General features: G+C 41.0%; 1 protein-coding gene across 5 annotated transcripts; it reads right to left on the minus strand.

Annotated features, from left to right (window-relative positions):
* Positions 1-53: 53 nt before the first annotated feature.
* Positions 54-23,054, minus strand: USP8 (ubiquitin specific peptidase 8). Of its 5 annotated transcripts, none has more exons than XM_031587664.2 (21): positions 20,559-23,054; positions 17,533-17,640; positions 14,391-14,544; positions 13,855-13,999; positions 13,191-13,276; positions 11,724-11,868; positions 11,350-11,407; positions 10,463-10,607; positions 9,987-10,149; positions 9,046-9,190; positions 8,659-8,879; positions 6,926-7,498; positions 5,614-5,703; positions 4,909-4,989; positions 4,273-4,535; positions 3,488-3,700; positions 2,904-3,114; positions 2,493-2,729; positions 1,723-1,865; positions 1,207-1,339; positions 54-1,006 (listed from the first exon to the last, which is right to left on the minus strand). In XM_031587664.2, exons 3-21 carry the CDS (start codon positions 14,492-14,494, stop codon positions 821-823), a joined length of 3,342 nt encoding a protein of 1,113 aa, XP_031443524.2. In that variant the 5' UTR covers positions 14,495-14,544; positions 17,533-17,640; positions 20,559-23,054; the 3' UTR covers positions 54-820. The 5 variants fall into 5 exon arrangements, with proteins under 5 accessions (XP_031443524.2, XP_031443525.2, XP_031443526.2 ...); XM_031587665.2 differs by having other exon boundaries at positions 17,519-17,640; XM_031587666.2 differs by lacking the exon at positions 17,533-17,640 and having other exon boundaries at positions 10,463-10,604; positions 20,559-23,052.
* Positions 23,055-23,068: the final 14 nt, after the last annotated feature.

The following is a 23,068-nucleotide window of genomic DNA, read 5'->3' on the forward strand; positions in this document are numbered from 1 at the left end:
TGTAGAACCCTGACCCTTACAAAACCAGCAGAGAATGAAAACAAACCCAAACATATGTTTAACAGGATATATTTTTAAATCATTTCTTAAGGTTTTTAATGCATGTATACATGAAAATTTATATTAAAAAAATTAAAAAGGAAAGTCTTGTTTGTTTAAAGTAACTCTGAAGTGCACAAATATTGACAAAAGCTAACAAAAAAATACAGCTCTGCTTTTTTTTCTTTTAAATAAGTTGTGTTGCAGTTACTTAAGAGCTGGCAAATTAAGCAATCCTCTGAGTTTTAGAGTTTCTCACAAAAAGGACAACGTTTTATTATATACATAGTTCTGATGTGCAAGTATGCAATCAATATGTACACTTACATTCCTAACTGTTTACATCATTCTAGAGTATTCACAGTAGAATCAAGCTTAAGGTTAGAAATGTGAAAAGGCCATAACAGTGAAAGAATGAAGATAAAAATCAAGATATGCCTTGGGAATTTTAGACATTTTCAACTACTTGTTAATAGAGTTCAGATGACTAAGCTAGAATTTGATTTTGGAGCAGACTAAAAATATAGTTGTTTTTTTTTAATAAATGGTAATGCAAAGTATGCTTTAAATGGTTTCACAGATGGCAGTATTACCACAAGCATTATTAATCACTCATTTAAGCAGTAGTACTGACCATAAAGAGCTTGCTTGCAGAGAAGCTGCTGCAACCATCCCCATAACTTTAATGACTACATCTGCCATAGCTTTGCATGTTCATTTGCCTTCCCATAACTACTTTGTTCTTATAAAAAGAAAAACAGTTTTCTTAACCCATATTAGTTTATGTGGCCATATCCACTGCTCGTTGTTCGTAAGAAGTGTAGAAGAGAATGTATGCAGCTGAGGATTTCACAGATGATGCTGAGATCTCAGATACTTCATGGTCATCAAACTTAAACCAGCGCTGTTTTGAGGCATTTTTGCAGTAGGCTGTGTAGTGCCCTCCATCCAACCCACCATAATGATTCTGTAAATGGAAAAAGAGAAGGAAAAATTGATGGCTTTGAAAGCTTCCATTTCTTACCTGGTCAAGAAAAATGAAGTAGAATATGAGATTCTAAACTAAATACTGATCATTCATTTTAGAACATAAGTTCTTTTGGTCTCTATGTTTGCAAATAAAGTCTTAGCGCAAAGATTGCATGACTTGAAATGTGAATTACTTACTGATACTGAAAACAGATTGTATCTCTTCAAATTATTCTTTGGACCAATAACATACTGTGAAAGGTCAAGTGTTTCCAATGGGAAATCTACAGAGGTCTGAAGCTTTTGCTTCCATCTTCCATCATAGGAAAATCTATAGGATTAAAAAGCATTGTTATAAGTCACAAGTCATTCACAAGCTATTGAAGCACACATGTTAAGCCATATGTGAGTTTTCCCTGTTTTTAACCCAGGTATGGTATCAACTAAAAATTAAACTGTTTCACAAACAGCTTATGCTCACACATGTGCTTCTGAGCATAGATGAGAAGAAATTGCTTGTAGAAGTGCTTTGTGAAAACAGCCCAGTAAATCAGACATCAGGTGAAAATGCAGTTCTTGTGTCAATGAAAGTGGAAATTCAACTGGAACTTTCTCCAATCAAAAATAGTGAATGACTGCACTAGAACAACCAATCTTCATCAAATCCTGGTTATTTCATCCTAATTAATTTCCACTAATCATTATTTCACTTACCGTTTCAGGTGCACGAGAAGCACAGGTGGTAATTTCCAAATTTCTATTTTTTTCAAGGAATCCCTTCGAGTTTTGCAATGGCTACAGTAAAATCTGTTGTTATCGGTGAGCTTTTCCTCTTTGGAGAACAATCTAAGGCATTCCTTAAAACAAGAGAACACAACAAGTATGGATTGTGAAGGACGGGTATTTAAGATAACGGAGTTGAAATGCTTATTTCCTATTTGCTTGTTAACTTGCAGCACCTTGCTTGTTATCTGCACACCATGTTTCACACAGGTGATGAAAATGGAGTTAAATCTACCTGTGAAAGTTTTACTGCACGTGTTAATTGTTTGCCAGATCTTCATAGTATGCCTACAATATTTAAAGAAAATACAGCACAAAACATTTATAGTGTGACCGAGCAAATACTAGATGTCTTTTCTGACACTGTGATTTCAATATTTCCACCCTGCTTGTGTTTTAAAATACTTATGATCCTTTTTTTTTTTAATTTAGAAGAATTAAACAGTAATAGACTCAGATCTGTCATTGTTTCAGGTTGGTGTAAATTAAGCTGGAACACTGAAAACTCCTTTGGCAAGAGGCTGAGCACAGAATTAAAGAATGGAATTGAAAGGAACCTCTGGAGGCCATCAGGGCCACCTCCTGCTGGTTGTCCAGGACCACATCCCTGTCCAACAAGGGAGACTGCACAACCTCTCCGGGCAGGGTCATAGCAAAGTCAAAGAGAAATGTTTTAATGTTTGTCTCTAGTGTCACCTTACCTGCAGTGTGCATTTACTGGTGGATGCAAGCGGTAAGGACAAATACATGAAAGCCTCAAAGGTCCGGGACTTCTTGTGACATGTGAGACACTGCACTGTTGATTTGAACTGGCCTTGGAAGAGTGCCACAATAATGGATTCGTTGAGCTGTTTGTGCTTCTGCCAGGCTAGTTCTGCTGCTCTGAGGTCATCGAGATGATCGTTGTTTTCTTCCTTGTATCTTTTCCTGTTGTCAGCCTGTATAACAGATGTTGGAATACCTTAGCCATATATTAACGTACATTAAAAAAAAAAAAAGGAAGAATATATGAATGACATTCAAATGTATCAGGATAGCCATCTTCCACAGGTTCCTTCCACTATTGCCATCAATATTTAGCAGATCTACGACTTGTAATGCATACTGCTTACTTTATTGAGGTCTTCGTGCAAGCCATCCATTAGAAAGAGAAGCAGCTCCTGGGAGTCTTGCTGGCTATATCCTGCAAACTGGTCATTAATCTTCCCAATTGTAATTTTGAAGTCTTTTGGACTGATATATTTATACTGTCCTGTCCACAAAGCTTTCATTATTACTCCAAACTCTTCAGCCACTTCACCTTTATGCCCCAGGAAATTGGACCTATACAATTAAAAAGATTTGATAAAAACAAAAAAGCTGTTAGTCTGAGTTGAAATTTCTTCCTACTTTTATGTTATAATTTAAATATTCAATACTGGTCCGATGGAAGGTATCACTACTCCCAGCTTGTTATGCCAGTTGCTATGTAAGTGTACTGCAATCAGCTAAAAACAACCAACGCTTATCTATGAACGCACTTAGCAGAATTTAGTTCAGACTGCCCAGTAAAGCCTATTCTGGCCCACAGCTGAATTCTGAGAAATCTTTGGAAAAAATCTCCAGCTCTATTAATCTGACTTTACAATTGTTAATTAAAAAAATCACTTATTATCCTTCATTTGTAAATAAAAGCATGAGAATATGAGGTTGTTACCTGTTAATATCATCATGATACAAGTTTCTGTTAAAGTACTCAGCCAGGTGAGGTGCGTTGCACAGACACTGTAGTATGGAGTTCATATAGCAAGTGTTCCCTAGATTACGAAGTCCTGTAAGAGCTGGTCCCGATCCCCCAAACACAGGATTAAGGTTCCTAATCTGTGATGCAGAGAGTCTTGAAATTTCTGTTTTAGGGTAATAGACTGGTCTGTAAAGAAGGATTTATTTATTTATTTATTAGCAGTCTGACAGTTGACAAAACCAGGCACATAATCCACCAGAACCACCTTCCCTCACAGGTGGCGAAACATCCGAGCGCAAGGTCCCCCCAATGACATCACTTAGGGTGCTGAAGACAAGTTAATGAAACAGTGACGAACCTACATATGCTGGCCTGTAATTGGGCCGAGGTATGGGCTAAGTCAGCATTTATTTATTTAAATTTACTATATAATTAACAGCTAATTCTTCACGTTTAAAAATTAAACACACTATTTCACGGACTGAAAATGCCAGAAGACTGGCATTTAATGCGTTAACACAAATGCCAATACCTAAAAAGCAATTGTCATCCAATGATACTGTGATCCCTGAAATTCATGTTAATAAATAATTACATGAACTCTCAAAAGATATCTGCCCATGCATTAAAGTCTACAAAGAAAAACTCTCTTGTATTCTTTCAAGTCTACTTAGAAAATACAGATTTCAGTGAGTTAAAGGCAAAATCGTCCTATATGCTATAATTGCCTAAGTTGGGATGTAAGTTATCAAACATACTTATTTTCACGATTGACTGCAGGAGTTACAGGAATTCTTTTCTTCTCTTCCTCCTGAATGGCTTGGGTTATATCTGGGGACGAGTAGGAGCGCTTCAGTTTGGAGTGTTCTCGTTCTCGCTCAGCAGCCAGCTGTGGCTTGGGTTTGCGGGTTGGTGGAGTAGCTGGAGGTGTGGACGAGGGAGCCATTTCTGGTGGGTACATCTCAACAGTGTTTGTTGGCGAGTGATAGTAACGAAAGGTTCCAGTGATTGGATCCAGAAACTTTGGGAGGGAAAAAAAGAGATCTATTATGAAGCCTATCCATTTATGAAGCGCTGCAGGAACAATACATGAGTTTCTTAAGCACTAAGGAGCAGTAGTCCTCAATACTTAACGGATTAAATGTGATGGTACCACTTGTGAATGTGAAGGTACCACTTTCACCAACATGCATTTAAACAGAAACTCCTTAGTACTACAATCAGCTCATGAGCTTCCCTGATTTCATTACAGAAAATTCAGAAAAAAATTGGAAAACAACTGCATGTGGAAACTAAAGAGACAAAAATAAAGATCTGACTTAGAAATGTGACAACTGAAAAGCATTGGGATATTGCAGAAGCAGCTTGGTTATGACATCAGAATAGAAAGTTACCTTTACCCAACCTTCAGGCAGTCCTGGTATTATCCTCCCCATTTCTTCACTTCGGGCTCTGATCAATGGTTCCCGCTGAGACTAATAAAAACAGGAGAAATGTAAGGCATGTACAGTTACCTACACAGCAGCAAGCTGCTTGTGACTTCCCCATGTAGTTGCATGATTCAATGCAAAACTGTTCAATAAGAAATCCTTCATTGTAGCTGAAAACACAACTCACTGTAGGACTTAAAAATGGCAAATAGTACTGCCATTTCATACCACTCAGCCTAGACAAAAGCCATATGCTGACATGCTCCAGGAAAAAGAAAAGACAATTCAGCTTTGCAATAACCTGGCTACTCCATTCCTCCCCTAGTGAAGCCACTTTGTTAGAAATACGTGCTTTTGTTAAACACACAGCGAAGATCTTTTCTTCCTTCCCAGTTAATATGCAACAGAATACACATGAGATGACAAATGAGTGTGGAACACTTGTTAATGCCATCAGAAGCATGTGAAAATTTCTAATGACAGTCTCACAATTTTTTTGCAGATGAATATGACAAAATAAAAGAAACTCTAACAGCTATGAACATAGCACAGTCTTTTCTTAAGATTATGACTTTGAAAATTAAAGTGAGGTAGAATTTAACATGAAATAACAATCACAAAGCATCTGCACTTGCTTGTTTTTGGCTACATGAAACACAGTGTATTTACTTTAAGTCTTTCAGTATCTTGTTCAGAATCCTCTCTAAGGGGTCCTGGCTTTTGAGCTCCACTGTCTGGTTGTCCTTTAACCTCAGTTTGCTGTAAAAGATTTTGAGAGAAGGCTTTCAATTTTCATCTAGGCTGTCAGTAAAGAAGGCTGATAAAGCAAAATAGGGAAGAAGCAAAATTAAATTTTCTTTTCTCATTGCTGTTAAATGAAGTCATTGCAGCAGCTATCTACACATCACTTTTTGTATTACTAGCCCATACAGTGATTTTTTGGAATAGCCTTTGTAACTGAATGTTGTGTTATGTAAGACAGACTTAGTACTTTCAAGAGCTTAGGTTCCACATGCTCTATTTTCCCCATTAAAAGCTGTGGGGTTGTTACTTTGTTTTTAAATAAAGACTTTTTCCTCACTTTTGTTTGTACTTTTCTCTGCGATAAAGCCTCTCCCTGAATAGATAAAGCATAAATCCAAGATTATGAATTTCTTTTATTATGGACAGATTTCAGGATTACGTGAAGTCGCCCTGTCAGTAAAACAAAAGTTCAAGAATGACTGTGCTGAGGTTGTCCGGGACATTTTGGCTCCTTTGAGCGCTTCCATTACACAAACAATTGCTAAGGGAGAAAGAAATACCCCAATACATCTTCTTGAGAAATGTTTTTGAAGGCATCAGTTTCAGTAAGCTAACTTCATAAATGATTCCTTTCTCAGGATCAGATCATTCTTTCACAATCAAAATGAAATTCCGCAAATTTTTCATGAGTTGGAGGAAAGAAGAAAACATAACCCCCCCAAGAGCTGGAACTGGGCTGTTCTCAGCAAAAACAATAGATTGGTGCTTACTTCACTTCCAGTACTAACAAAATCCTTTACATCACTGTTCATGCAGCTGGGGGCACTATAGAGTTTGTTGTGGTAACGTGATTCTGTCCTAAGAATTTGTTACTCCATTATAGTGTATGTTACTAGAGTGGTGTGAGGGAAAGTGCTGCCATGGCTCAGGACTTGAAACAGAGGATGGCAGACTGTGAACCATCCATTCTACCTTCATGATGTAATTTTTATGATCTTATGGAGACTCCACACTGCCCACCTACAAGGAAGAACTGAGCCAGTTTAAGCTGTGCTGTGAAACTATTTGATTCTTGGTTTCAACTTTCTCCTGTACGTTTATGTAAAAACAGGCCTAAAAAAAAAAGCAGGCCTAAATAAGATTCCAATAGTGTATATATTTAAGATTCACACTGGCTATCTCACTTCAGAAGGCACTGCAATCATCCCAAACATTCCACACTCTGTTTTTCACTGACCTTGCTTGGAGATGCATCACCCAGTGCACGTCTCTGCGTATCTGGTGTTCGAGTGCCCTTTTCTCTTCTTTCTACAGATATCTTGTCAGTCTCAACCTTTGTTGCATCAATGCCTTCTAGTTCATTTTTATTTTGCTTTTTTGCTTCTATTGCTTCTTTGCGTGCTTTTTCTTTTTCCTTCTCCTCCTGTTCTCTTTTTATCTGCTCGTCTCTCTCCTTCTGTTCCCTCTCCTCTTTGGATTGCTTTTCTTTGTGTTCCTTTTCTTTCTGTTCTTCCTTTGTCTTTTGCTCTTGTTCTTCCTTTTCTCGCTTGAGTCTCTCTTTTTGTTCTTCCTTCTGCCTCTCCCGCAGTTCTTTTTCTCGTTTGTTTTTCTCCATCAGGGCAGCAGTTTCTGCGTGCACACGGCTTTTTTCTTCTTCTGTTAGAACACTCTTAGCATCAAGTAATGGCTTTGTGGACCGGTCTGGAACCACGCGGCCATTCTCAATAGGTTGGCTGTCACTGGGCGTACTTTCGGATTTTGGTTTATTATCATCAGGTATTTTTATGGAAGGCTTTTTAGAACGATCAACCTGTAACAGAACAGCACAGGAGAACAATTCACTACAGCTACTGGTGCTCTCTTGGCTGGACTTCTAAGTCAGATGTATAAAAGAATAAAGATCATAAAAAGTTGATATCTGCCAGACAGAGAATCAACCTTCAATTTCCAGTAGATCTGGTAATTCAGATGCTTTTTAGTAAAATCAGCTATTCATTTGACTTCCAGATGTGAGGTAAGAGTCAACAAGCCCTAAAGAACCATAAGCACAGCATTAAGCACTGCATTAAGCACAGCATTAAGCACAGCATTAAGCACAGCATTAAGCACAGCATTAAGCACTGCATTACTGCAATTTGGGTCTTTATTCTTGAGCTTTCAAAGGTGAATGTTTTAGGGCAATCAGGCAGCCTAATTTGTGCATGGCTCTTAATCACATGCTCTGTCACCTAATTAGGGCAGGTGTGCCTGATGGGAAGAGGTATTTAAGACTGACTTCTGCTCAAGGAGGAGAGCAGGTTGCTTTAATGTCAGAAGTTCTGAAAGAACAAGGACTAGTCTAGTTCAAGGAAGAAAATAAATAAGGTCTTTGTTAACTGAAATCTATGTTAAAGGAATTATCTAAAAAGGCAAAGAGTTTGGTATTTTTAGCCTTGTCTGCCAAAGAAAGTAAATTATTTTAGTGTAAGCGCTCTACAAAGGTGTTTTTAGGAAGTTCCATATCCATGAGAGGAAGAAACAAGTTTCCATGTTTTCACACTAGACAAGGAGATACATACCACCTAAGTGTTCTGCTGTTTGAAGGAAGATACAGTGGCTGGAAAGGAGAGCTTTGGAGTAGCCAAGGTAAGTCATGGTTTAACTGCCCTTCCTGTTTCATCATCTGTGTGTTTTGATTAGAAAAGCTTACTTATGGACTTTCTGAATTAATGAGCAACTGCTGACTTTTACTTTCTGCTATGTTTATATAGAAATCCTCAGCAAAAACTCAGAAATTGCATCAAGTATACTCAGCTTCATAAAGTTCTGTGGATTATTCACTATGGCTTCACAAACTTCTAATAGTCTCTACACTGATGTTCTTGTTTTCAAGGCTTAAACAAATACCAAGAACATCTCTCTGTGGATTTAGGCTTCTGCTTGTGATAGATTAACCTTGTACTAAATTTGAAAGAAAGGAGCACAGCTTACCTCAGGGATATTTCTTGTAATCGATGCTGGATTAACTACAAATGAGCTGTTGGGTTTTGGAACAGTAGCACCTTCTATACTTGGTCTGTTCAGTGATTTTAATCTCTCTTCCAAATTAGCTCCTGTTTCTTCATTTTCGACCACTTCTGTTGGAGAAGGCTTTATAGGGGCTACAGGTGGAGCAGGAGCTGGCTCTTCCAGAGATGGATATGTAAAATCCACTGGGATAGAAGGGAGAAAATACAAGAGACAGCTCTTACAACAAAGTAATCGTCAAGTTCCACCAGGCACTCAAATTACGATTTAGAGATGTAGCCCAAGGCAAGGCCATCTTAAACACAACTGAATGATGTTACGTATGTTAGTTACAGACATCTTGATACTTACAAGACACAGTTAGTGCTTCACTCCTGCCATGCTGGGGTGGAGTTACTTTAGCATTTGTTGTGTACTGGGGAAAGCAGAGGAGCCAGTTTTCATAGCCTCCTTCTAGAACCAAAGGTTCATTCCGCAGTATAGTTTTGCTTTCCCACTGTAAGAAAAAAAAAGCTTGAAATTAAATAATCTAAACATAGTGTGGAAGCTTTTCAATCTTAACTATGTTGTTGAAGTTTCTATTTCAAGTCATTAAAATAAGAAGTTACTTTTGAGACTTTTAGATAAGAATTAAACTGGCTGCAAAAACCACTTTGGGGAAGAGTCTGGAGAACTCCCAGCATTGAAGTTCCTGTCTCTACCCATAACAGGGCCCACATATTTCCAACACAGACCCACTTATTCAAGTGACAATCCTCTGTGCAGAAAAATATTTTTATTTGAACATTTACTTCAGCATTTTATCTAGCAAGCTTGCTCAGTGATTAGGGGTGCTGGTAAGCATCGTGTTAACTTTCTGAAAAGCCCTTCAGAGTTCAGACTCCATTCAGCCTCCTCCCAAGGCCTTTAGTATCGAAGGATATTGAAGAACGTGAACAAGGCACAGAGGTTAGGAACTATTCTGTAAAGCAGTAAACAGGGAGAACTGCCTGAACTATGTTTGTACTTAAAGTTTACCAGCTAACTGTTGGGGAGTTGAATCATTCTGCTCCTTGCAGTGTATACATATTATATATAATAATTCTAACAGTAGAATTATTTCTACTACTACAGCATAAGCGGGGGGAAGTAAAGCCTCAGTCCATGCTTCTATTAAAATAAGCAGTCTTTGAAAACAGAACCAACATGTTTACCTAGAATGTCATTGTCATTCATATACTTTGCAATTATAGGTGATTTAAGACCTCCTTATTTATTGAGATGAAATAATATAAAATATGAAACTTGCCAACCTTAAAAAGTGCATCTTTCAGACTCCTAAGAGTTGTTCCTAGCTTTAAGTCTTCTGCAGAACTAAACCAGTCCAGCAGTACAACATAATCAAAGTGTCCTCTCTTCTTCCATGGATCTTTAGAATCCTCTGGGAGTCTAGCTTCAATCCAACTAGCAGTAACTCTGAAATGTATCAATATGCATTTAAATGACAGATGCACAAGCAACACTTTGTCCAACAATACACAGAAACATGTACATTTATGTGCTTGGATAAAATATATGCTCTCTGTATTTAAACTGGTATATGCAAGAACAGAGTCCAGATAGATGTCAACAATTCATATGTATCAGGGACCCTGAAACTAAAGTGTAAGAGCTGTAAAAGTATATGATCTCTCTAATGTAGAGTTAGGTTTTTTGTTTTTAAGAGACTGCAAGAAACACTCATTCAGAGAAATCAAATGTTTTATTGCCATTTAACATTATTCCATACCCAGGACTGATAGCTTCTTCTGGGACACTGACAGATCTTGGAATACAGGACTCCTGGTAGTCCTTCAAGCTCCGAGCATCCATTATAATCAATTCAATGCTTTTGTCTGTCATCATTGCGAACAGTTTCTCAGCTGTGACTGCTCCTTGAAATACAAAAGCTGTTAGATGCTAAAAGCTACAATGTAAATGGAGATAGCTATCATCACTTCTGGAGTAATCAAGACTGCAAACAGATGACATAGAACAGAAAAGCGTATAGAATATGTTAACACACGTTCTTCCAACAAAGCCATGGAGCTGAGACACTGCAGAGCAGATTGATTTTTTTGCTACCACTACTGTAGTGATTAACAGCTAACCTGCTGAATTTGACAATACTGGATGTTTGGTGATAAATGAGTTTAATTTGTCACAGTCTCATCTAAAACAAGCTATATAGGCAAGCACTCATGAGCTACATACTGCAGATGCTCTCTAGAGTTCTCAGCTGAAGAGGAACATTTTCACATTTATTACAAGAAAAAAAAAACAGCGGACTGGGACAGGCAGGGGGAATTTCTTATTTAACTGAAAAAGCTAACGTGATTCAGCCTTGCCTAGATTTTTTTCATATCAGTTGAAAAGACATTTTTTTTGATCACTCTAGTTATTAAACTAAAAAAACCCAAACAAAACAAACCTCAGGTCAGCTTTCTAAGTACAAGAAAAGTAATGAAGATGTAAATACAGAGCTTTATCACTAAGTTGCTATTACTGAAATACAGGATAGCAAAATTTTATCCAAATATTCTGACAGTTAAATAACTTTAAAGGACTGCAGCAGTAAAAGCAATAGTGCATAGGTGTATGGAGACTTTTTTCACGCCTGTGTAAACATTCTCTTACCACTAAAACTCTCAGTCTGATCCTTTCTTTCCAGTGAATGCTTCGTCTCACCATTGATCTGTGTTGTTAAGGAGGGGGAAAAAAAACAGTAAGTTAAATTAAGACCTACTTAAACTGGTCAAACTATGCCACAGGAAGAAGTCTAGCAAAAGGAAGTTGCTTAAGACAGACTTGTAAAGAAAGACTTCAAGGTTGCTAGGACTCAACCTTTTGAGCTTTCCTTGGGAAGGTAGTGGGGAGCATAAATTAATTAAACAAAAACAACCCACATCAAAACAATGCAGTATGATTCTGAGCTGGAGATAGCTAATAAATATCAAACAGTAGATTAAAGCTGTAACTGAACTAGAGAATTCGCAGATATCTTCAATTACCCTTTGGCTTTTTCCTTTGCAATCTGCTGTAGTTTCTGATGAGCTTTTGGCTGAACTCTTTCCATCATCTTTTGGTTCTTGCTTGTTCTGCAGCTCTTGTCTGTCCCTTTCTTCAAGTTTTTTCCGTACTTCAGCTTCCTCATATCTGTGAAAACAAAAGTGTGTTGTGTTATTTTTCCCCTCTCCAGTATCGTAATATATATATATATATATATATATATATATATATATATATATATATATATATATATATATATATATATATATATATATATATATATATATATATATAGTAAGCTAGCCTTAGTTAATTACCACCAGCAATAGCAAGCCCTGGGGAGGATGGGTGAAATACTCCCCAACACCCGCTCCTTTCAACAAACCCCCATTCTCCTCCATGACTGCATGTACTGTTTTTCCTGCTCTTGGGATGACTTTCTTATTCTATTCCACAGCCATTACTCTTAAACCTTACAGTTTATTCCTTAAACTCACTGTCACTCAAGGCAATAGGTTCTTCATTTCATAGAAACAGGAGTAGAAACTGGTCACTTGCAGGTAAACTTCCATATACTATAACAGTCACCCAAGGTACTTAATGTGGTTTTGCAACAGAGCAGATAATAGTAATAGTTAGAAAGTTATCTCAGTTCTCTGAACTTCCTTTTTTTTGAGGAGTTGGATCAGAACTACCTGTATAGCAGCAGTCATTGTTAGGGTGTAAGTTGATATAACAATTCTGCTATGCCCTAACCATTTTCCCTGCTCTTTATTTCAAATTCTGAGACTACAGTGACATCTATGCAAGAATCACATGCAAATTTTTTTGTGAACTTAAGTCTTGCATATAGAAGGTGTTCCTTTCAGCCTTGAAAGTTAACCTTCCAGCCATTTGCCTTTGTAAGAACAATCACAGAACCATAAACCACAGCTTTTAGATCAACTTCAGGCTTTTATAATAAGTCACAATGTTGTTAGAGAGCATTCTATTATATCAACACAACTGAGATGAGGGTTACTAGTGTTCCACAAAACAGAAAGTGTTTGGAACTAACAATCTTGATGACTGTAACAATCTTGATGACTGAGCCATACGGTAAGGCGTATTTGGTCCCAGAGGACTGTGATGAAAAGGAGGAGGAAAAGGTCCTGATTTGCCCTAACATACATACAGTTTATCTTATGGTTTCTTTTTGAGTTGCTAAACAAAACTAGGAAACGCTATCAATAAATCATAGTCACCAAGAATTGTAACACAAACAGTGGCAAGTTACTGGAATACATGATGACAAAAAATAATCCATAAAAGCATGCTATTGTAGACAAATTATTTAAGCTGTCAGTAATTTCAGGTATCTAGGTGATACTGCAAGCACAATCCTCTACTACTATATAGCAATGAAAGCCTGAAACTGCATGCATAGGCTTCAGGTTTATTGAACAATATCATCCATTGTATTCACATACCTGAGTTTAAGGCTGTCTGAGAGTCTTTCAGCTTCTTCAATAGCTTTTTTTATATTTGTAGGCCCAAGAATGGAATGGAAATAATCCTAGAATTACAAGCATTAGCCCACATATTAACAGTACAACTTAATGATGCCTACTTCTGTGCATATCAAGAATAGCTAATCTATAGAAAAACTGTATTGTAAGGATGATAATGCCAATGAAAGGTATGGTTTTGAGTAAAATATGAGTTGGTAAATAACACTGATCTATAGCACTAATACTAACAAGGCACTTCTGCTCAGTAAAACATGAGCTTAGTTGCAGAAGTAAAAGCAAAAATGCAAATTCATGCATTTTCAGTGAAGGAGACTTGAATAAAAGAAACACACTCCACAATCCCCAACTCCTTAGTACTGTCCCAAAAGATGTTGGAATGGAAAAGATGAGAGGATTAGCTTTCCATAAGATGCATAAATAGATGTGAATATTTTTTATGTGTAAATGATAAGAGCAAACTACAAAAGCAATTAAGAAAAAGCCTTGTCAAAAATAGGAAGGAGAAATGTCAGTGTATGTGAGGCAAGTATCAGTGTAATCCTTTGAATGTGTGTAAGTATAATTTTCTGTACTTCTAGAATTACCACTAATGCAGAAAAGGTTAGACAGAAGGTTTTTATACCTGTTGCTGCTTAAAATCAGGTCTCTTTTTAATAAAATTATAAACAGCCACATATTTCATATACAGGATATAAGCTTTTTCTTCATCTCGGTCCAATCTGCTTTCTTCTGCGGCTTTGAAAATCTTAAGGGCGCTCTGCACATAACTGAAATCAAAGAAGAGGTGTAAGGCACGTGATTGTTGGTTTGTCTCCAAACACCATTTAATTCAAAGATACCATCTTAAGTGTTCACAGCCTCTGCCCATATATTGTTTGGTTTTTACCATCATAATACAAAGACCTCACTAAATATGAATTAGAATCGGGCTCCCTCTAAGTGATGTTTCTCTTTGCCAGTTTGTTCTCTAGCCTCATTTAAAGTCTTCTGTATTGAAAGAGCATGCTGTGATATGGGAAAAAGTACTTTTAAAAAAATATTTTGCCAAATACATAAGGAAACAATCTAACCTGCATAGGTATCAAAATTCTATTTACTACGTGCTCCTGAGAGATGTATTTTGTAAAGTTAATTCCAAATCACTTAAAACATAGATACCTCTTTGTACTGGTCTTTTCAGGTTTTATTTCTGTCTTCTTGTTGAGATCTTTCAATGAAGTACAGAGATACAGCTCCTTAGGTACAGATGCCACAGCAGGCATGTTAATGTTGTTATTTACCTCCTTTCTTACAAGATTCTACCAGTAGTTTTCTAGAAAAAAAAAGAAAAAAAAGCCCAATTATACTTAAGTATTTTAATACAGTTACTATAGTGAACTGTATGTGGTTATTGCCTAATCTAGCTCATGTTACATCAATCAACAGAAATATAAAACAACCTGGAATGCACAGTTAAAGTGTAAATTATAATTAATGATTCTAAATGTGAATTAAGCATAGGCAATCACTTGCAGCTCCAACGGTTGATCTGGCCCACTACAACCTGGTGACATGTTACTCTAATATGCTGGCACCTATGTCTTTGGCGTTTAATCTACATTACTGCTTTATAACCAGCATTTCTTATAGAAATATGCTGGTATTTAAACAAACAAACAAAATCTGATTCTTACTCTGGACAATCATTTCTAGCACAAAGCGTGAGTGAAAAACAATTCCAGGAGTATAAATAAATAGGTAAGAATCATAGAATCACAGAACAGCTTGGGTGGGAAGGGACCCTACAGCCCTGCAGCCCCAATCTCTGCCATGGGCTGTGCTCCCCTCAGCTCAGCTCCCAGGGCCGCCCAGCCTGGCCTCGGGCACCTCCAGGGATGGGGCACCCACTGCTCTGGGCAGCCCACGCCTGGGCCTCGCTGCCCTCTGAGTGAAGAGCTTCTCCCTCACATCTAACCTCAGTCTCCCCTCTTCTAGTTTAAAACCATCTTCCCTTGTCTTGTCACTACCAGACCGTGTAAGAAGTTGCTCCCCCTGCTGCCTGTAAGCGCCCTTGAGGCACAGGAAGGCTGCAGCGAGGTCTCTGTGGAGCGTTCTCCCCTCCAGGCTGAAGGAGCCCTGTTCCCTCCTACACCCAAACCTTCCTTGCCAAGAGGGGAATAACGTTTAAATTGCAACTATTTAAATGTTAATCATTCATAACAGTCCTTCTATCTATTGCATGTATTATTCATGCAAGACTGGCTGAATAGGTAACAATACAAATTAATCTTTCTCAATTGATAGAATTATTTGAAACAATGCTAGGTAACTTGTCAAGAATACAAGCAGAAGAATAAGGAAAAGGAGGAGGAAGAAAATGCTGATTTAAGAATGTTCAAACTCATCTATCCAGCAAGTTTATTCAACTATAAAGCCAGTAAATATATTTTCAGAAACCATCTGGCCTATCTGTACCATGAAATTTGTGCTGGATACTCATCATATGATGAGCCTAACACTGACCTCTGCATGCAGATGCTCTACCAATGGCAAGGTGACTCATTATGCCTTGATAAGACACAGAAAGGTTAAAGCAGACTGAAGTCTGCTCAAAACATCTTGGCCATGCTGAAGGTGTTGAACTCCCAGGTACAGCTGCTTTCTGTGGCCTCTAGGAAGTACTCCCAGGCAATGGCTACACATGTAAGCAGAATGGCCAGAAGAGAGTGTTAAATCTTCTCACCTGACATTCTGTGCGTAGCAGTCACAAAATCACAGAACTGCAGGGGCTGGAAGGGACCTCAAGAAATCCTGGAGTCCAACCCCCTGCTAAAAGCAGGTTCTCTATAACAGGTTGCAAAGGTCAATGTCCAGATAGGGCTTGAATATTTCCACAGAAGGAGACTCTACCACCTCTTTGGGCAGCCTGATCAAGTGTTCCATCACCCTTAGTGTAAAGAAGTTCTGCACGCTTGTATGGAACTTCTTGTGTTCAAGTTTTAGGCTATTACTCCTTCTCCTATCACTACAAACTACTAAAAAGAGCCTGGCCTCATCCATTTGTCCCCCACTTCCCTTTAGATACATACAAACATTAATCAGATCCTCCCCTCATCTCTTCTTCAGGCTGAACAGACCCAGGTCTCTCAGCCTTCCCTCACAGAGTGATGCTCCAGGCCCTCAAACATCTTTGTGTCCTTCTGCTGGACTCCTCCTAGGAGATCCATGTCTTTTTCAAACTGAAGAGCCCAGAACTGGACACAGTCCACTAAGTCTCATGCATGCAGTCTAACTACAATCTTTGCATATCTATACAGGAAGCTATTTTAGCCCTTGTGGATGGCAGGGGAAGAGGATGGCCTTCCCATGGCACACCATGCTAGGTAACACAGTGTTGAGACACAGATGCTGCCCGTGCTAACTTTCCAATTACAAAGCATTTGTCCACACTTAAAACCCTTGTCAAAAATTCTTCCTTAGGAGATTGCATTCCATATAATTCTAGGAAGTAAATGATAAAATCCTCAAATACTAATTTTAGCACATCAAATTAATCCATCCTATGCCCCATGCATCTTCCCTATCCCCTATGACGTGCCTATGCTTAGCTTTAACTTTCAGGAGGTATTTAGTTGCTGAAAACAAAGCAGACAACTAATCAAAAGTTCTATATTCAGTAGAAATGAAACAAAGCACATTCAACTGCTAACTAAAGGACCTTCCCAATCTAAACACATTTTTTGTCTAAAGCAAAGATGTACCCATTTTTTAAATAATCTTGCAGACTTACAAGGAAAGGCTTCACTTGTGCTAAGATCTTAGCTCTGCACGTCTAATCCTACCTTCAAAACACGTATTTAACTGGCAACCTCGAACTGCAAATAGACTTTTTCTTTGAAGCTCTAAGTCCTTTCTAAATATATCTTCAATGTTTGCTGTTATGTAATTGGTATTTTCTTAATCTTAAGTAGCAAAATTTGGCTGAGTTCTGTCAGAATATAACTAAATAAATCTTCTGAAAAAGATGTGAACTTAACATTACTGTATATGAGGAAAAAACAAGACTGTGGAAGATGAGAGCCACTTAATGATAGGCAGAAGGTGCCTGCAAAATTTTCAGCGTTGCTGACACACCTTGATAATGCAGCTCTTCTGGAACCTCATTTCTACAAATGCAGAATGAATGGATAGGAGATGCATCTGAGTTCTGGCTGAGAACAAAAACTGTCTTTCCATATTTTCCCACTCTTATTAACTAGAGTTATAACTAAAGGTTTTTAAATTGCCAAACACAATACTAAACTTACTTTTATTTCCTCACCTGGAGAAACTTTTACACCTTTTTCAGAAGATGAGCAGCTCCCCACAGCAGCTGATGGATGTGGTATTACTCTTTGACCTGCCAAAGCTCTGTAACTCATACATCATGCTGCAGTAAAATGAGTTTAGGATGGATTAGAAATAATACTTTCAGGAAGGGGGGGGGAGGAGGGAATCAAGTTCTCAACAGCCTACTTAATGGAATTACATGCAGCATGTATCAGATGTTAATATAAGTTTTTAATTACAGCTTCTAATTCATTCTTCTCTGTGGAAGAAAAGTTAGCTCCTTAACTGCCCACTATCAGGGCTGGCTGTTCAGACAGACCCTTAAAACTCCTCAGGCTTCTCCTGCAGTTCAATGCATGCTTGTACCTTTCTCGTTATATTATTTTTCAAAGCAGTTACCAGTCTGTGAGCTGATGGAGATTCACAAAGATAAACTTTTCAATGTTGCTCAAGTTGCTGAGGACCCTAACAACAGAACCTGAATGAACACATCTCTGAGACAGCCAGAGCTAGTGACCAACAAAGGCCTCCCACTCACAGTGACGCTGATCCAAACTAAAGTTTGTGTTATTCTTAAAAAAAAAAGTAGCAATAGGAAAATAATAACCAGCTGTTTCGGGGAGCATATCTGGGTCTCTTCTCTATTATTCAATACTGGGAAAAATAATGATCCAGTGCAATAGCATTCTTAATTACATTAGGCTTCTTTTCGATTGCAACATCTATTAAAATTGTGACACAGTAACAACCAGGCAGTATCTTCCTGTAGGTTAAGTAGAAGATGACCTCTTAGCAGCTTTTTAGCAGAAACTATCTGCTGTTACCACTGTGTTTTGGGTACAATGCTGCTAGAACACAATGGTTAAAACTCAGAGATGATGCTGGGTATTCAGCTGATCCTCAGCCTGACTCCGTTCCCATGGGGGCATGAGGCATTGCTACCCACCTGGAGAGACACTGATCTGTGGTCAGGCACTTACAAATACATGGATTAGTATGCAGGAATGCAGACAAGGGGTACCATACTTTCGTCAGTCGTTGTCTCCTCCACAAAAGAAGCAAAGAGGAAACAAAAAGTGGCAATTTTTGCAAATGGGCATGAGTGTACTTTTATTGCATTGTATAGAATATCATATAGGATTCTATAAGCTCTTACTACTTATACTCTCCAGAAGTTTTCCGAAGTATTCCTTTTGTCCACTGTATCTTATCTTTTTATCTATCTATACTATCATCAATTCCCCTATAAGAATAGTTCTGAAGTCAAATGCTGCTGCTCTTTACCAATAATTCACTTCCATTTAAGGAAAACTTTTCCTTGGCCTGATATTTTATGTTTGCAAAGAATTTAGGATTTCAGAATCATAATCAACTCCTTCATACAAAAACATAACCTGCTGATTTTGAACCTTGGTGTTCACAGATCAGATTCCTAACTGACCTGTTCTCTATGCTCTGTCCAGCAAAATAATTGCAAAAAGAAAGGAGAAACGTGTCTAGGAATAGTTAACAGCAGTGAAACACCTGGAGATTGCACCAGAACTTGGTGTAGGTGTGTTTGATCCCACTACAAGAGTTACAATGAACAGTACTTTCTTATCTGAACTGCATGAATTTTATCAGAATACACTCTTGCTGGGCTAGCACATATTGACTAGTCTCGCTTTTGCCTTCCACTGCCCTCCACGCTTACAGTCACTGCATCAATACAACACTGAGGAATGAACCTTTCATATACCTATGAGAAGTGAGAACATCTCCTTATTCAATAAGAAAACAAACCTGGATGATAAAATTGTAAATAAAACAAGGGACTGAAGAAGCCATGACAGCTACATTCGCTATTAGTCAACTCTGTGAGGAAGAGCAACCAACCTATTTCAGGTTTGCCAACTATTTTCCTTAAAAATGAAGATTAGACAAAACCATGGATCTATTCCCAGCTGAAGCTCGGGCCCCTTGTTCAGTCTCAGGAAAGCTAAAAATGAGGCCAACATCCCAAAAATATAATGGTAATCATGTTTGGGTATGTAGGGACGTTTAGAATACTTAAAACGAATATTTTTACATGGACGGGGGAAGCATACCTCTTGGTAACAGGTTTTTCTACCTCTAATTACCATGCCTGCTTTACTACGGATGTGAGTAAGCTTTAAGTGGAATGACAGCAGCAAGAGCGACGCGCAGAAGCAGTTACACTGCAGGCAGTGCACCGTGCCGCGGACTGGGAGAAGTGCTGGTGTTCTCTGTGAGGTCCTGAACTTCCATGCAGACTCCTATGCTCCCGCAGGCCTCAGCTCTGCAGTGTGGTGTGCAGAGGCGGCACAGGGCCTGGTGCTCACACCCAGCACCCCAACTGCTGTCCCTTGGCCGTGCCGCCCGGCAGGGTGTCACAGGGGTGCCTGTGGCCTGGCAGCACAGCAGTGCACAGGAACAGCTCCTTCTGGGGAACTGAAAGGATTTCTCAGTATGCTCAGCGTTTAATGGAGGGAGGAGGGGAGGAAGGCACTATGAAGTTAACTTAAAAACAAAGAAGTTAGGTTTTATATATTCAGCTTGAAAGTTCTTCAACCTTAGTAAAAACAGACGCATCTTTATGCCCTTAGATACCGAATTCCGGCCTGCGAGCAGCCGGTGCCATGGCGGTGACGGAGGCTCGCTGACGGAGGCTCGGCCCCGGCTCCCGCAGCGGCTCACCCCGCACGGAGGCCCGGCCCGCAGCAACCCGTGACGCCGCACCGCCCTGACAGCGCCTCTCCGGCCGCCCCTCCGCCCGTTCCCGGCCCCTCACGCCTCGGCCGGGGACTGCGGCCGCCCAAGGTCACCGCGGGGCTGAGCGCTGGGGCCCCCGCCCGCTCCTTTCCCTCCGCTCGGCCCGGCCCCGCACCCCGCCGCCCCCCGAGAGCCGCCCCCCCCCGCCCCGCTCCGCACGGCGGGCCCGCGGCCCCCTCCAAGGGCGCCCGCCGCAGCCGGAGAACGGCGCGTAGCGGTGCCCGCGGCGGCCCGGCCCGTACTCACCGCCGCGGGGACGCGCTGCCTCAGCCCGCCGGCCCGGGCCAGGCCCATGTCCGAACGCGGCTGCCGAGGAGACGCTACGCGGCCATGGCTGCTGAGGCGGAACTCGGCGGCGATCTTCCCTCCTCCTCTCCCTTCCTCCCTCTCTCCCTCCCTGCCGGTCCTCGCTCCCCCGCGGAGGCGGGGACTCTCCGCGGTCCTATCGGGGCGGCGAGGTGCGCTGTGGCTGCGGCCCCGCCTGGCCCCGCGCTGCCCGGGCCGCCCAGAGGCAGCGGAGGGCTGAGGAACGGCCCGCGTCGGTGTGCGGGTGGAATAGGATCGGGGGGCCGAGTGCGTGCTGGAGGGTCTGTGCTTGTACGCAGGGGAAAAAGAGGCAGCGGCCCTGGCACCATCCTGCGCTGCAGTCCTCTGCAGAATAAAGCCTGCAAAAGCCAGATCGTCTCCTTTAGGAAAGTCAGGCGGCTGTGAAACCACCGTGACGGCGGAGAGGATGGGAAAGGTGATGCTGAGTCCACGGTGGCTGCTGTCACAGAACCACAGAATGGCTTGAGTTGGAAGGGACCCAAGGATCATCAAGTTCCAAGCCTCTGCCAAGGCAGGGCCACATTCCTCCTCATCTGGTACCACACCAGGCTGCCCAGGGCCCCATCCTGCCTGGCCTTGAACACCCCCAGGGATGAAGCATCCACCTCTCTGGCAGCCTGTTCCAGCACCTCACCACTCCGTGAAGAACTTCACCCTGACATCCAATCTAAACCTTCCTTCCCTGAGCCTAAAACCATTCCCCCTTGTCCTATCACTGTCCTTTGGGTTCGGTCCATTTTGTTCAAAGGGACCTTTCATTGCTTCTTTTATGAAGAAATTGTATTAAAAAATCCTTTGGTTCTGCATGTACGTAGGTCACCTCAAAAGTAGTGCCTCATATTTATTGCCATGGAAACGATGACAGATACAAAGAGCACAATAACAGTTTCATACAGCAAATTCTCAGCTGCAAAACACAGTTTTTCAAGACAGCCACCACCATGAGCTGCGTGTGCGTTTTCACCAGCGCTGAATGAGAGCCTACATGCCGCACTCCCAACAATCTGCACCAGCTGAGGTGATCCACTGTCACCACCGCTGAAATGCATCACCCACTGCCTCCCTGTGCTGATATGCTCTTTGTCAGACTGCCCCTCTGCCGCCATCTGTCGCACGACAGCAAAATGTAATGGAACATCGGCGGGAAGGTTCAACCTCCACTGTCATACCACCAACATCCGCCTCTGCCATTGTTGGGCCAACATCATAAAATAGGAGGCGTTACTTTTGGAGCAGCCCTCCATGACATGCCTGTATCCGGCCATACAGAGCAGGGGGAGGACCTGCCTTACAATTAGTGCACCCCATTCAGATGCTTGTTAAAACACGCTGACACCTCCATTGCGTTATAACGAGCTGTGGAGTTGCCCGAAGTTAAAAGGCATTTTCCTACCAGCATGTTACTGTGTAGCAACAGTGCATAAATAATAGAAAAAGAATTTCAGCTGTAGGAATCAGTATGCTTTTTAATAGAACGTACCAAACTACTTAGACAAATGCCTCAAGTTTCTCTCCCACACACCTGGGTGACGTAAAGCAGAACAAACCATGCACTTCTCAGATGTGAGCTGTGCTCCAATCTGCCAGCATCAGGCATCTCTGCCTTAAATGTAATTTTGGTGAATTCTAACAAAAATGTAACTTTTTCCTTCACTACTTCACTAAGTTGTGATCATGATAATGAAACTCATCTGGTGGTAATGGAACTGTGACTACACGAAGAGCGAATTCTTCCCCCCAAGAGTTTTCAGCAGCACAGAATGCTGCGCTCATCCACAGTACTACAACAAATGCCACCAATGCACGCCTGTGAGGACACAGAAATGCTTTCTGTGCAAGCTGCTGCGTGATGACGACCTGCAGTGTGGTGAGAGGTGCTTGCTGAGGTGTGAAGTACGTGTCCATGATGGAAAAGAACTGTGAAGGCCGGCTCGCAGTGCCTGTGTGAATGACAAACACAGCAGCCCAGCAATGTCCAGGCTTGTTCTCCAGTGTCCCCTTGTCTACCAGCTGCATTCAGTGAGCTGGGGCAGAAATAATGCTTTTCTAAAGGCTGGTAGAAATGAAGGGAATCCAGGCAGCGTAATTATCTCCAAAACTAACAAAGGGGGAATTCGCTGACTGATACCACTTTCTGAAGGACGTAATTACGGGACTCATGCTTCACTGCAGCGCTTGCCTTCTGCTGCTCCAGCACTGCGCACCCGGGTTGAGCCAAGCTCGCAAGCGTCTCAGGGCACTGCGCACAGTCCGCAGCGCGACGCTGGGGCTCAAGGCCAGGGCTGCCCGGCTGCGGGCTCAGTGGAGCCGTCACGCACGCCAAACGCCCCGTCGGCCCCACGGCCCCCAGCCACGCTCCGGGAGCGGCAGCCCCAAAGGCGCAGCGGAGGAACGCCGGCCCCGCTCGTGGCCCCGCCTCCCCCCCCAGC

This window comes from Phasianus colchicus, chromosome 12, assembly GCF_987193195.1.
Source record: "Phasianus colchicus chromosome 12, bPhaCol1.hap1.1, whole genome shotgun sequence".
In the NCBI taxonomy this organism is placed as follows: Eukaryota; Metazoa; Chordata; class Aves; order Galliformes; family Phasianidae; genus Phasianus; species Phasianus colchicus.

Excerpts from the sequence above, each read along its gene's own strand:
- USP8 (XM_031587664.2), bottom strand. The coding sequence starts at position 14,494 with ATGCCTGCTGTGGCATCTGTACCTAAGGAGCTGTATCTCTGTACTTCA. Across the intron at positions 14,000-14,390 it reads GAAAAGACCAGTACAAAGAG|TTATGTGCAGAGCGCCCTTA; the intron begins GTATCTATGTTT and ends CTTTGATTTCAG. Across the intron at positions 11,408-11,723 it reads GCAAAGGAAAAAGCCAAAGG|ATCAATGGTGAGACGAAGCA; the intron begins GTAATTGAAGAT and ends TTAACAACACAG.